At 38.0% G+C, this 13,773-nt stretch overlaps 1 protein-coding gene across 1 annotated transcript; it reads right to left on the bottom strand.

Annotated features, from left to right (window-relative positions):
- Positions 1-1,859: 1,859 nt before the first annotated feature.
- LOC148995697 (uncharacterized) lies at positions 1,860-7,172 on the bottom strand. The gene is made up of 5 exons (XM_089121210.1): positions 4,645-7,172; positions 3,898-4,209; positions 3,312-3,623; positions 2,810-3,118; positions 1,860-2,319 (listed from the first exon to the last, which is right to left on the bottom strand). Exons 1-5 carry the CDS (start codon positions 4,694-4,696, stop codon positions 2,201-2,203), a joined length of 1,104 nt encoding a protein of 367 aa, XP_088977336.1. The 5' UTR covers positions 4,697-7,172; the 3' UTR covers positions 1,860-2,200.
- Positions 7,173-13,773: the final 6,601 nt, after the last annotated feature.

A 13,773-nucleotide genomic window follows, 5' to 3' on the forward strand; every position in this document is an offset into this window, starting at 1 on the left:
TGTGAACTGATCGTTGATGTTCAAGTGATGCTTGCTAATAAAATCCTGCAAGAGGATAAACAGCACTTAACGTTTCGTTTGTTTTTCCTGAACAAGAGTGAGGGTGAATGCGCACTCGGATGCTCAACAGACGCGGGTGGAGCTGAGGTGCTAATGCTATGCTACTGCCGCTGAATTGACAGCTGATTGAAAAAGTAAAGCCAATGGTTAAAGTTCATGTTTTGCCCTTCGAAATATTAGAATAGTTAAGACGTAACTAAAAGTGAGACTATTTACTTTACTTTTTTATCAACTTTATTAATCTCATAAGGGGCAAAATTAGTTAAGAGCATGTATACAAATACATTAACACAGATCAAACACATTCCTCACAACATACAAGCAGTCAACTATGTGCATCGTGATGCATTATTATTCTGCTAGTTAAAAATGTATTAATTACTTACAATATTGCTCTAAGCTTGTGCATGTGACAGTGATTCAAGGCAAGCACACATGTCAGTCGGCATCTCACGTCAAGTTCGTAAAGAGCTTTAATTCAGTTCATTTTACAATCCGATTTTGGCCGCCTCTCAGTTTCTCAGATGGGTCAAACCAAAGATATTACTTCAGAACTTCAAGTAAATGAACTAGAAATCCGCGCTCATTCAAGGGTGTGCATCTATTGCATGGATGGAGAGAACGCGCTGAAATCATCAGACATCCATTAGTGTACGAGGGAAACAGCTGGAAACACGGCGCTGGTCGATCTCTCCATACGCCTTATTCACGGCAGCGCCATCTTTGATTTTTAATGAGAATGAAAGCGAGGCTGTGAGGGATAGACTTCAATGGGCTGTACTGTTATTTAATGTGTTTTCGGATTGTTCTGCTCATAAAACACTGAAAAAATATCTTTCCAAGAAATTTCAGTTGACAAAAAACTCCCAACAATGTAAGCTGTGGAAAATTGTAAGTATCTAGCAGTTTTATTCAGCTTTTTACAGCGGATGCCATTGGAAACACGGTAAGTCTATCCCTCACAGCCTCACTTTCATACCTGTCATGGCGCTGCTCTGAATAAGGTGTATACTCAACACGACGGAATCCAACGGCGTGCACAGGCGAAGGTATAATACATGTATTAAATTGTATGAAATAATCCCGGAAAAAAGCACAAACACAGCTGAGGGTGACGCTAACAGACAGCAGACAAACTACTAGCAGTGAAAGCGGCGGCAAGAATCCACCTGTCACTCAAGTGGCCACGCCCTTAATTATGCAGAAATTTAAGGCTAAAATATAATTTAAACAGATGAGTTGTAAAAAAATTCACCCCCCTCACAGTCGTCATGAAGGAAAAAATGAGCTCAATAGACCAAAGCCACTTTTTGCTCCAGGCTGTAAACATGTTTTTTTCTGCTGTAAAGTTGGGCATTTTAACATGGGGGAGATACAGATTTGACTCGCTTCTGCAGCCTGCCTCAAGCGGCCACTCGATGAATTGCAGTTTAATTCACTTCCGTATTGGCTTCAAGAGAGAGACGGGGAGGTTGCCGCTTGGTCTCTATATGATATCTATGCTTAAAACTGCGGGCTCCAGGTCTGCAGCCTCCCCCTACTCGATAAAGTTGATAAATCCGCGAATGACTGCAATTGCAGATTTCGAACAGAGATGGCGACAAAGAGGAAAAACTGTAGACTTCAGCTTTAAAAAAATGTCAAGCTTTATATGTTCCAAACTTCTTAAATGTTTAAAATATACATAAAGTCTGTATTCCTCCACGAGGCGCTCGACATAATAAATGTAATAAAACACAGAGAGACTCTTGAACCTCAGAGTGAGAAACTTTATTGATAAAGGCAAGAAAATACATACAGCAAATATACAGCAGTTTAAAGTGAGATCTGTGTCTCTTCATTTACTTTTTTGGGAGAAATATAAACAAAAAAGACTTAAAAAAAATTATGTAAAATAATGAAGCTATAATAATGAAGCTCAAATATTCAGTATTTATTATAAAAAAAAACACTAGAAGAAAAATTAACACACTTGAAGAACCTTTAAAGTTCAGCGTTCTGCTTTAGATTTCAGTACTTCCTAAAAAAGTATAAAAAAAATATATAAAGCCAAAAATTAATAAACCTCACAAATATATATGGCAAATCAGTTTGTGAGAAATGACATCATCAATCATACACCTGATGTGTGAATATGATCTCATTCAGCTCTTCTGGATCTGATGTCATAAACCAGAATGATGACAGTAGCCACGCCCACCAGAGCAGAGAGGACCAATCGGATCACAGCTTCAGTAGGATCACACCAGTGGACAGAGTCTGAGGAATAAACACATCAAACTGACATCAGATCAGTCAATAAACACTAATATCAGCGCTGACATCAACTAATATTTATGAATACACAGAAATATGATCAAATCTAATCAACAATAATATATTTGGTTCCAAATGAGATTTTTATACGGTCTGTCATCTCACATTATAAACGATTTAACAATTCAATATGTAAATAGTATTTGTGTTTTTTTTAAAGTTTCCTCTGAGACAAAGAAATCATCCTGTAAAATCATCTATTTTAGAAGAGTCCCGAGACCCAAATATTCAGAGAACTCAGTATTATTTACAAAGAAAAGCTGTGATTCCTGTTAACTGTGAAGAAGTTGATGTTATATTATTTGATGGTGATAAAAATCTTTTATATTTGATTTAATTATTATGATTGCCCATTACTATATTATATTATAGTAAATATATATAAATAGTAAATAAGAATATTTGAAAGAGAAGAAAAATGATCTCTACTCACTATAGACAGAAACTCTGAATACTTTTGATGAGAATCTTCTTCTAAGCATCACTAGTCTATAAACTCCAGCATCTTCAGTTGTGATGTTTGTGATGGTCAGAGATCCAGTTTGTTTGTCCAGCTTCAGTCTGTCTCTGAATCTCCCATCAAGAACATCATCATATACAGTGAATATGCCTAAGCGTTTATCGATTTCTGCTATTGAAGTCTTTCCATCTTCAAACCTCCACAGAATCACACCATCATCTATTATTTCAGAGTTTAGAGAGACTGAATCTCCCTCCATCACTGACACTGACTTCACTTCATCTGTCAAACACACAGAGAACAAACAGAAACAGGGTTTATCACAGATTAATACTGTTGAATAACTTTATAATGGTTTACTAAATTGAATGGTTTAAATTTTACATTAAAGATAAACATTATAAAATACGAAAAAAAAAATTGTGTATGAATTCAATTAAATTTAAAAAACAGGTGGAAACATTTTTGAACTCACCAATGACAGAGAGTCTGAAAATCTTTCTCTCAGTGTATATCTGTCTCTCACGGTTGGTCAGTAGTTCATAATATCCTTCATGTTTAGTTGTGGTGTGTGTGATGGTCAGAGATCCAGTTTGATTGTCCAGCTTCAGTCTGTCTCTGAATCTCCCATCAAGAACATCATCATATACAGTGAATCTGTCGGCCCGTTTATTGATTTCTGCTATTAAAGTGTCTCCAAACCTCCACTGAATCACATCATCATCCTTTATTTCAGTGAAATCAGAGTTTAGAGAGACTGAATCTCCCTCCATCACTGACAGCAGGACTGAATCACCACACACACACACACACACACACACACACACACACACACACACACACACACACACACACACACACACACACAACAACAACAGACAGAAACAGGGTTCATCTCAAATTAAAAAAATCACTTGATGGTTTATTAAAGTAGTTAGAAAATTAAATTTGAGAATATCATCATTAAACTCCAAAAGCAAAAAAAAAAAACAGTTTAAATTATTAATGGTATATTTGTGGGGATTAAAATATAAAACAAGTGACATAAATATTTGGCTCACCACCGTAGACATTGAGATAGAAAATCTCTCTGATCTCACTGTTGATCAGTAGTTCATATTCTCCTTTATATCGAGTTGTGATGTGTGTGATGGTCAGAGATCCAGTTTGTTTGTCCAGCTTCAGTCTGTCTCTGAATCTCCCATCAAGAACATCATCATATACAGTGAATCTGTCGGCCCGTTTATTGATTTCTGCTATTAAAGTGTTTCTAAACTTCCACTGAATCACATCATTACGCTTTATTTTAGAGAGTCCAGAGTCTAGAGAGATTGAATCTCCCTCAAATACTGACACTGACTCAGGAACCCCTCCTGAAGAACAGAGTTTTTCACAGATTAAAGCTTTAAAATCTCTTGTTTTTGGTTTGATGAAGCTTCACTAAAATACTTTTAACCATTTACATGTGAAATTAATAATATTCTGCAGCAGTGCAAAGATAAAAGATGATGAATGAAAAGAGAAATATATTTTTATATGGTATAATATAAAAATACACTTTTACTGTAATGTTTAACGTCACACTAAAACTAATGCTGTTGATTATCTGAACTTCATATTTACAATCAATCCATAATAACTGAGTTTAGAGCTGAATTCAAACTTGATCTGACAGTAAAATCACAGTTTAATTATTTCTATATGAGAATAACAGTGAATGTTGATCCTCCTCGACTAAACTAACCAGACATTTATTACATGTTACCAGAACAGAAACAACTGAAGTCATAAAAACACATTAAACTCACCAACCAGACGCCAGAAACACAAGCAGAGCAAAACAGGGAGAAACATCTTCATCAGTTTCAGTCCACAAATATGAAAACACAAACTCTTCAAAACTGATAAAATGACAGACGTGCTGATGTGAAGCTGCTCTGTAGAGTAAAGTGAAGAGAAACTCTACAATCAGATAAAATATCTATAAGTGTTAATGCATGTGACGTCAAACTCTATTTCTGATGATTATTTCACACTTTGAGCTCCAGTACGCCTCAACTTCCTGTAAGTCAATGATGACATTCAACAGAAATAAACTGACATTCAATAACATGTTAAAAACATCTTAAAGCAACAGTTTGATCTTGTCTTGATTTCCTGAGAGTGTTTGTCTCTGCTCTCTCCTGTAACTCTCTTCAGGACGTTTGTTCTTCATTTCTGATCAAATGTCTGGATTGTTTCTCCTCTCAGACTGATCTCAGAGTTTCTCTAATTGTTCTCTAAAACGCCCACATAACTCAAACTAATGCTGTTGGGTATTTGAGCTTCATAGGCCTATTTATTTTACATTATTGTATTTAATTATCACTAATAACTGAGTTAAGAGCAAAATTCTATGACTAATAAAATGCCACAGTGATTGTGGGAAATGGGAAGACTCCTCTAGTGGTCATCAAGAGCACTTATTTAAGAAGTGGGACACTCACATTGACTCCATTGTAAAAAAGGCCCAGCAGAGACTGTACTTTCCCTCGCCAGCTGAAGAAGTTCAACTTCCCACAGGATCTGCTGATACAGCTCTACTCTGCCGACACTGAACGCATCCGCTGCACTTCTATAACTGTCTGGATCATCTCAGCTACCAAATCAGACCTCAGAAGACTACAGCGGATATAGTCCGGACTGCTGAGAGAATCACTGGCGCACCCCTCCCCAACTCTCCAAGAACTGAACTCATGAAGAGAGTAAAAGAGCTGACGTTTCGCCCCATGCCTTTTTGTCATATGACTGAGATCTGAGGATGTCCTAAAATGTACACCGTACTGTTCCCTCAATAGTGCCACATACACTCTTAGAAGAAATGGTTCTATTTAGAACCAGAAATGGTTCCATCCCCCGCTTCATATATGGAACCCCAGGGTTATATATCCAGAGGAACCCTTTTTTTAAGAGTGTATAGAACCTTTTAGGGGTTCCAAACACGTAGCGGTGATAGAACCTTTAAGGTTCTATATAGAGCCTTTTCTTCTAAGAGTGTAGGGGGCGACTTCAGACTGGTCTGAGTTTTTCTGAAACTGCCAATTTACTGGGATTTTCACACACAACCATAAATACACATTATATACACATCATAGTCCTTCACATCTATTGCAATCTTAAAATATCAAAATCGGCTGCTGGTGGAAGATCCTTTTCCTCTCTTTAAACTCTGGAAGTCTTCATAGCATTGTCCGACTCCGGGAAGCAGACACAGTCTGTCAGTTTACTGTAAATCTAGAGTAAAAACACATCTCTTTGGCTTAACAAACACATTATAGACTTCTATAACTCAATGTTAGGCTGCATAGTTTAGATCCGCCGAAAGGTTTACCGTAATCTACCGGATCCGGGCCGTATCCAGATCAGATGGTGGACCTGAGCCTAGACACGACCACAACGCATCCCTGAAGAGTCAGCAGAGATTGTGTGAACTAGACTCTCCCCTCATCGACACGACAGCCGACACTGATCCTCAACAAACTCGAGCTCCAGACCAGCGTGACTCCGATCTTCAACCAGATGAACTGGATAATATTCTGATGTTCTGATCCAATCTGACTTCTGGCCTATAATGTTGCCTGAATCATAATCACACACTGTTTGTTCATTGGCTGAGGAGAACTGCCCTTTGGACTGATGCTGCGTTCACGTGCTATGGAAAGTAGGATATTTCCACTTGTGAATTGGTATTTACCAGTGTGTTGCATTCAAGTGCTTTTGTTGTCGTAATGATGGGGTAAAAAGATGGAGATCCAGACCTGTTATTTAGCTAGAACTATTTTAGATTGCTTAAGTCATCTGCAACAGCAAGAAAATGATTTATCAAAACTCAAAAGGTAAATAATATGCTATATATTTTCTAGATCATGAATAGTATTTTATTACTATTCACGACTCTTGCGTTGCTCTCCGCCATTTTGAAAAGTTCAAAGGTTATCTCATCTCGGCAACTCGTCCATCAAAATATTCTACGAGTTGCCCAGTAGAAAATACCACATGAGGGGGTGTTCATGTGCATTTTCCACGTCTGCTTTTGGTATTTACCATAATTACCATATAGCACATGAACGCAGCATCTGTCTGGTTTCTCACAAGGTTTTCTCCATTCTGTCACTGATGGATTTTGGTCTTTTTCACCATTGGCTATTTAATATTCAACAATATTATTGATCTGCACTGACACCATTATATGAGAACTGCACTTAGCTGGACAATGACATCATGGTTTTCTCCAAACTTTGCCATATTATTTTCCTGTTATCTCTGTAAAGCTGATTTGAAACAGTCCGTACTGTAAAAAGCGCTATATAAATAAAGTGACTTGACTTACAGAGAATGGTCTGAAAAAGAGAAAATATCCTGATAGTTCACTCCGAATATCATGATTTGTTCAGTGATTTGAATAAAGTGTCTCAACATGTCCGTTTATTTTCTCTGAACACTTCAACATGTGCTTTTATTCTTCATTACTCGTTGCACAGTGTATTCGTCACATAACACTGAACACAGCGCCATCTAGTGGCTTTCTTGAGTAACAATCACTGGATCTGAGTGAATAACTCCTGATAACATGTGAGTTCAGGGTGAGCCACTAGATGGAGGAGTTGCTCCTCAGACGAGACCACAGAGACAAATCACACTAGCGATTTAAAGACTTTATCATTCCCTGTCGGAGGAAATGGAGGATCGATATGTTGTGTTTATGTATTTCACTGTGGTCTCAAAGTATATTATAATGTGGCCCAAATCAGTATTTTCTCAGGTGGAAGTTGTTTGTTTATTATTGTAGATAGAAAAACAGTAGGCCTATCAGTATTGTTAAATAATATCTAACATAAAGTTAGTATTCCTCCACGAGGCGCTCGACATAATAAATGTAATAAATCATGGAGAGACTCTTGAACCTCAGAGTGAGAAACTTTAAACAGCAGTTTAAAGTCAGATCTGTGTCTCTTTATTATTATTATGTATCTGAGAGAAATATCAACAATAAAGCCTTACACATAAGATTGTTTTAAACCTCAAAAATCGTCAGGCTCAATTATTCAGTATTTATTATGAAAAAAAAACACTAGAAGAGCAAAATACTAACACACTTGAAGAACCTTTAAAGTTCAGCGTTCTGCTTTAGATTTCAGTAGAAAAGATAAAAAAATATAAAGTCAAAAAGTAATAAACCTCACATATATATCAATTTGTGAGAACTGACATCATCAATCATGCACCTGATGTGTGAATATGTGCTTGATCTCCTTCAGCTCTTCTGGATCTGATGATCTTGATCTCACTGTTGCTCAGTAGATTATAATCTCCAGTATGTTCAGTTGTGATGTTTGTGATGGTCAGAGATCCAGTTTGATCGTCCATCTTCAGTCTGTCTCTGAATCTCCCATCAAGAACATCATCATATACAGTGAATCTGTCGGCCCGTTACATTGATTTCTGCTATTAAAGTGTCTTTATCATATCCAAACCTCCACTGAATCACATCATCATCCTTTATTTCAGTGAGAGGAGACTCTAGAGAGACTGAATCTCCCTCAAACACTGACACCAACTCTGTCCAAACACCATAATCTCCAAACGCACCTGAAGAACAGAGTTTTCCGCAGATTAAAGCTTTAAAATCACTTGATATTGATTTGATGAAGCTTCCCTAAAATACTTTTAATCATGTAAATGTGAAGTGATTAATATTCTGCAGAAGTTCAAACACAAAATATGATGAATGAAAATGAGAAATAGCTAAACAGTTTTATATAATCAATAACTCTGCAATAAAAACATCGACTTTAATCTCAAATAAGAGTGTTATCTCTCAGCAAAATCACACATTATTTGTTCTATATGAGAATAACAGTGAATGTTAATCCTTTCTGACTAATTTAACCAGTAATTTATCACATCAGAACAGAAACAACTGAAGTCATGAAAACACATTTAAACTCACCATCCAGACGCCACAAACACAAGCAGAGCAAAACTAATTTGAGAAACATCTTCTTCATCGGTTCACTGAAAAGCCCACGATAGTAACTCTTAATGTCTGAAACACTCAGATTGACCTGAAACACGACCGAACTGAGATATTTATCAGTGTGTGAATCCTCCCCCAACATCAGTTAGTTTCCGCTCACACACTCGTCTCCTTTAACATCACGAACATCAACAAGCTTTTGCTGATCTCACATTTACAAATGAATTCTGACCCTGAATCAAAACTAACAGCAGAAGAGTGAAATATTGGCTTAGATATCTGTATCTACTATTTAGTGATGCGAGCTGTCAATCATATTTGACCTGTGACTCTTATTTGTCTGATGATGGATTAACTTTATTTCAGTGTAAAGATGTTTTGTGAGGAAGATTGTGAGCTTCCTATTAGCTGGCGAGAAAATGAAGAAACGCTTCGGCCACAAAATACTGACAACACACAGAGATGACAAACATCCAGCAGAAGCTGTTTATTCCCCGACAGATCAAACCAGACACACTGATGTTAGTACAGATCAAATAAAAGAGAAAAACCATTTCAGGGTTAATTTAGACTCAAAAGCCACTAAATCATATATATAATGTTTGCCTGTGTTCTTACAACAAAATCCATTAGCGCACATTAATGCAAATATACAGTAAATGTAATCGTTTTTTTCAGAGAAATATCATTTGGTTACCAGAAAGTTTTGGTCTTGGGGAAATTTGATGAGAAATGCTTGTTCATAACTTCAGACTTTAATATATTGATGAATCTAAGCAAAATAACTCTTTTAAAACTCTAGTTGAAAAACAAGTGCTCAAAACAGGAAGTTGTTGTAACTCAAGCATGCAATAACCAACCTCCCCCACACTTCATGGGTGCTTCTCATTTCTTATGTGTGCATCCTTGTTTCCTTTCCCCACATCTCAGCTCACCCCCTGTAGGACGCGAGGGAAGGCTGAAAGGAAAGAAATGGAGGAATCGAATGAAAGCTTTTTTATACATTGGAATACTTGATCACTCGACTGTCAGCGCTCAAAGGATCTGCCCTTATGTTCTAGAAGTTTGGTTATTTAATAAATTAGTAATAAATAATAATAAAGAAAGATGCCCTGTTGAAATATCTGAGATGTGTGTTTTATATAAACTGCAAAGGTAAAGTATAAATTAAAATGATTGCGACCGTGCGTCATTAGTCAATAAAACTCTTCATAATACATCCGTGTACCCTCACAATGACTCCTCTGGAAGCCTCCTCGATCCTCGCAGTGAAATTAGAGAATTGAGATGTCCTTTAAGCTGAGTTCTCTCTCAATATATATGCTACACCTGGTAATATTATAAGAAAACATGGAATTAATTTCCACTGTTATGATGGCGACACTCAATTATATATTTCATCACGACCAGACGAAAACACTAACTCATCTAAACTGACAGAGTGTCTCAAAGATATAAATTGCTGGATGACGCGTAATTTCCTGCTATCGGCTATGTGCACAACCGTAGTTTCGAACTTCCGCTTTTGTCAGAAGTCGGCGTATCAGTTTCCGGTCTACGACTGGTCATCCGCATCCACTAATAAACAAACAAGATGAGTGCTGCTGTTGTACGAAAAAAGAGTTCTTAAACACATCTAAGTTTCTCAGAACTGTAGGTGAATCTAACGTCCGTTTCACACCCGTTTGCAGTGTATGTTGCGGTGCAGGATCGTGCTGTTAGTGCGTTATTATGATGCGTTTGCACAGTCAATAACTGATCCGCGGCTGTACAACAAACACATACTTATTATTTTTATTTAAAGTCCAGAAGTTATGCTGCAACTTATTTTTAAAAAACAAAAGGTTGTGTCAGCATTGCGATTCTTTGTATGCACGTTTAAACACAATTTAAACAATGTCTCAAAGATATAAAATCTAACAGGTAGGGCTGTTAACAACAGGTAGGGCTGCTCAAGCAAGTGGTCAAATATTTCCTATATTAAAATCGCAAATAATTTAAATTAAAACTTGAAATTGACAAAAGCAGCGGACTTGCCTTTTCTTTTGCATCTTAATTTTAAAGATCTTGCATGTCACAAAACTTATTTTTCCGCCTCCACGATCGAGACGAGTTCATTCTGTCGCCGGGTTGAAGTAACTTGTAGTTTTCCTTGATTAAATGTGCATTTATGGTGAGATTACAACATTTTATTTAATTAAACGCATTTATGATGAAATTACATTTTCAGGTCAATCTTTATCATTTTGACCACCAGCGTTTGCAGCACAGCAGAAATAGATTCGGTGTGGAAACGATCGCTGTGCTGCTGTTATCAGTGAAAAGTAAAAGCCCTAACCTGTTTACATGGTGCGTTCGGAGACTGCTGTGCGGTACTTGCTCTGCTTCAAGTCGCTAACAGCCATTTGAGCTTCTACTGCTTGCTGATAAACACCAACCTTCGAGCGCAGTGGCTGCACAAAATAGACATTTTGATCGACGCGCAAAAAATAATAAAAATATTAAGTATGTGTTTGCTGTACAGCCGCGGATCAGTTATTCACTGTGCAAACGCTTCATAATAATATGTGAACGTACTAACAGATCCTGCACCGCAACACACACTGCAAACGGGTGTGAAACGGATCCACCTACAGTTCTTAGAAACTTAGATGTGTTTAAGAACTCTTTTTTTCGTACAACAGCAGCACTCATCTTGTTTGTTTATTAGTGGATGCGGATGACCAGTCGTAGACCGGAAACTGATACGCCGACTTCTGATTAAAGCGGAAGTTCGAAACTACGCATGTGCACACAGCCCATTAAATTCAGATAAAACGGAGGTATGACTTATTGGTCCAAAAAACTACTCACAAAACCTCTCGCAATACAACTTTTAATATAGACGGACGTCCTGTTACTTTATCCACTACAGTAAAAGACCTGGGTGTTATAGACTGCAACTTGTCTTTCGAAAATCATATTTCATATGTTACAAGAACAGCCTTTCCCCACCTTAGAAACATTGCTAAGCTACTGTAACATGACCCAAGGGGTAAATAATCAGGCGCAAGGCGGTTGTGCAGTTTCCATCAATAGGCACATTTTTATTCAAATAATTCAGCAGTTAAAGAAAATAAGTCCTTAAAAGCAAATACCCACAAAATAACAAATAAAAAAAAATAAGAAACAAAAACAACAACCCACAGATGGCCACAGGTTACCTATATCGTGAAGGCAGTAGTCCTGAAAAGTGCTCTCACCACAGCAAAACTCACAGCAATCACACTGCAACCCTAAAGGCAAAAATACAAATAAAGTGACCAACACCACACGATCCCAGCCACCTCACCACCGCCATCCATACAGTGAGGGTAACCACACAGCCATCGTTGGGAAAAAAGAAATCTACAAAAAGGAAAGAAAAACAGATTAACCGTGGGTAATGCCAGTAGGACAAACAAGTCAGCAGCACCATTGAACCATCACACTTAGTTTATGGTCTGGGGTTTTCCCACTTGGTCCAACATAAGACAAAATAATAAATAAACCAAAGAAAATTCAATCTAAAGTAAACGGTAACCGTGCATCCCTCAAACATCCGATATTTCTGACTGGCACTCAGGCAACAATCAGTCAGGCAATAATCCGGCAAAAACACTCCTAAATGGTGTGCAACAAGTACTCAGCTCTCCATGACGTTAACATAGCTGCTTATCTGCTACTATCCTTCTGAAGGGCTCAATCTTTGAAGCTTTAAGTGTGCCGCCTCCACAAAACACACGACGTCCACAACACACGATCACGGAAAGGAAGTGAGAGGACAAACAAACCTCACTACTTCCTTATATAGCGCTGGGGCTGATGGGACTTGTAGTTCCCCAACCTTGTCCCATTACACTACGTAACATGCTATCTGTTTCTGATGCAGAAAAATTAGTTCACGCATTCATGACCTCGAGACTAGATGTCCTGCATCCTCAATAAACAAGCTACAGTTAGTGCAAAATGCAGCTGCTAGAGTTCTTACTAGGTCAAGAAAATATGATCGTATAACACCTGTAGTGACTGTCTTAACATTAATCAGACACTCGGCAGGGTGAGATCCTGTTTTTGACGCGCTATTTGTCCACTTTGGATGAATCTGAAGTCCACAACGTTTAGCGTCTTTGGGTGGTGTTCGCATTTAATAGAAAAAATAGTTTACAGAGTTCAAAGTATATGCAAACGTGAGGGCTAATCTAGCTGTGGCGTGCCAGCGGTAAAAACCGTGTGATCTCCCCGCCACCCTAGCATCATTCCCCACCCGCTACACCTGTGTATTAAGCTGGCTCTATTGACCCATTCGTTCTAATGAACTGCCGTATCCAAGGTGAGGTCTAGTGTATATGTCTATGGGCGTTGGTAACCCAATACTTGCGCCGCAAAGTCGAGAGCATATGGTTCTGTCCAGCATGCCCAAGCTGTTGATGTATGGACCGACTAGATATATGTTGCCCCTTACAGAGAATCGCAGGATGCTTGAGCTCTTCAGGCAAAGTCTTCCACCAACTCTCAACAAATCGTCACTGAGCATTGGATCTAATTTGTAAATGTTGCTTGTTTTCTTCACAAAAGATGCTCCACTTTTCAACATTGAGATTTCTTCCTGAAATGTTACTTGCTGACTGAAATGTACAATAGCAGCTTGGGCTTTAGAGAGCTCACTCACAGAAAGTGGTTGTTTGCCAATTGCTCCTCTAACCTCTCTCATCCTCTCCTCCAAAGATGAGCCAGTAGGATCTAAAGAAGCCAGAATCAACTTCCTCTCTCTGCTCAGCTCCAGAAGAATAGATTTGAGCCTTAAGTACCAAACAGAGATTTTAAGTTTAGACCAGTCAGAAAAGTAAGTCATGAGCTTACAGGTCGCATCTTCTGTGTGTGTAATCACATTTACCAGGAC

The sequence above is a fragment of the Pimephales promelas genome, chromosome 2 (genome assembly GCF_988280905.1).
Source record: "Pimephales promelas chromosome 2, fPimPro1.hap1.1, whole genome shotgun sequence".
Lineage (NCBI taxonomy): Eukaryota > Metazoa > Chordata > Actinopteri > Cypriniformes > Leuciscidae > Pimephales > Pimephales promelas.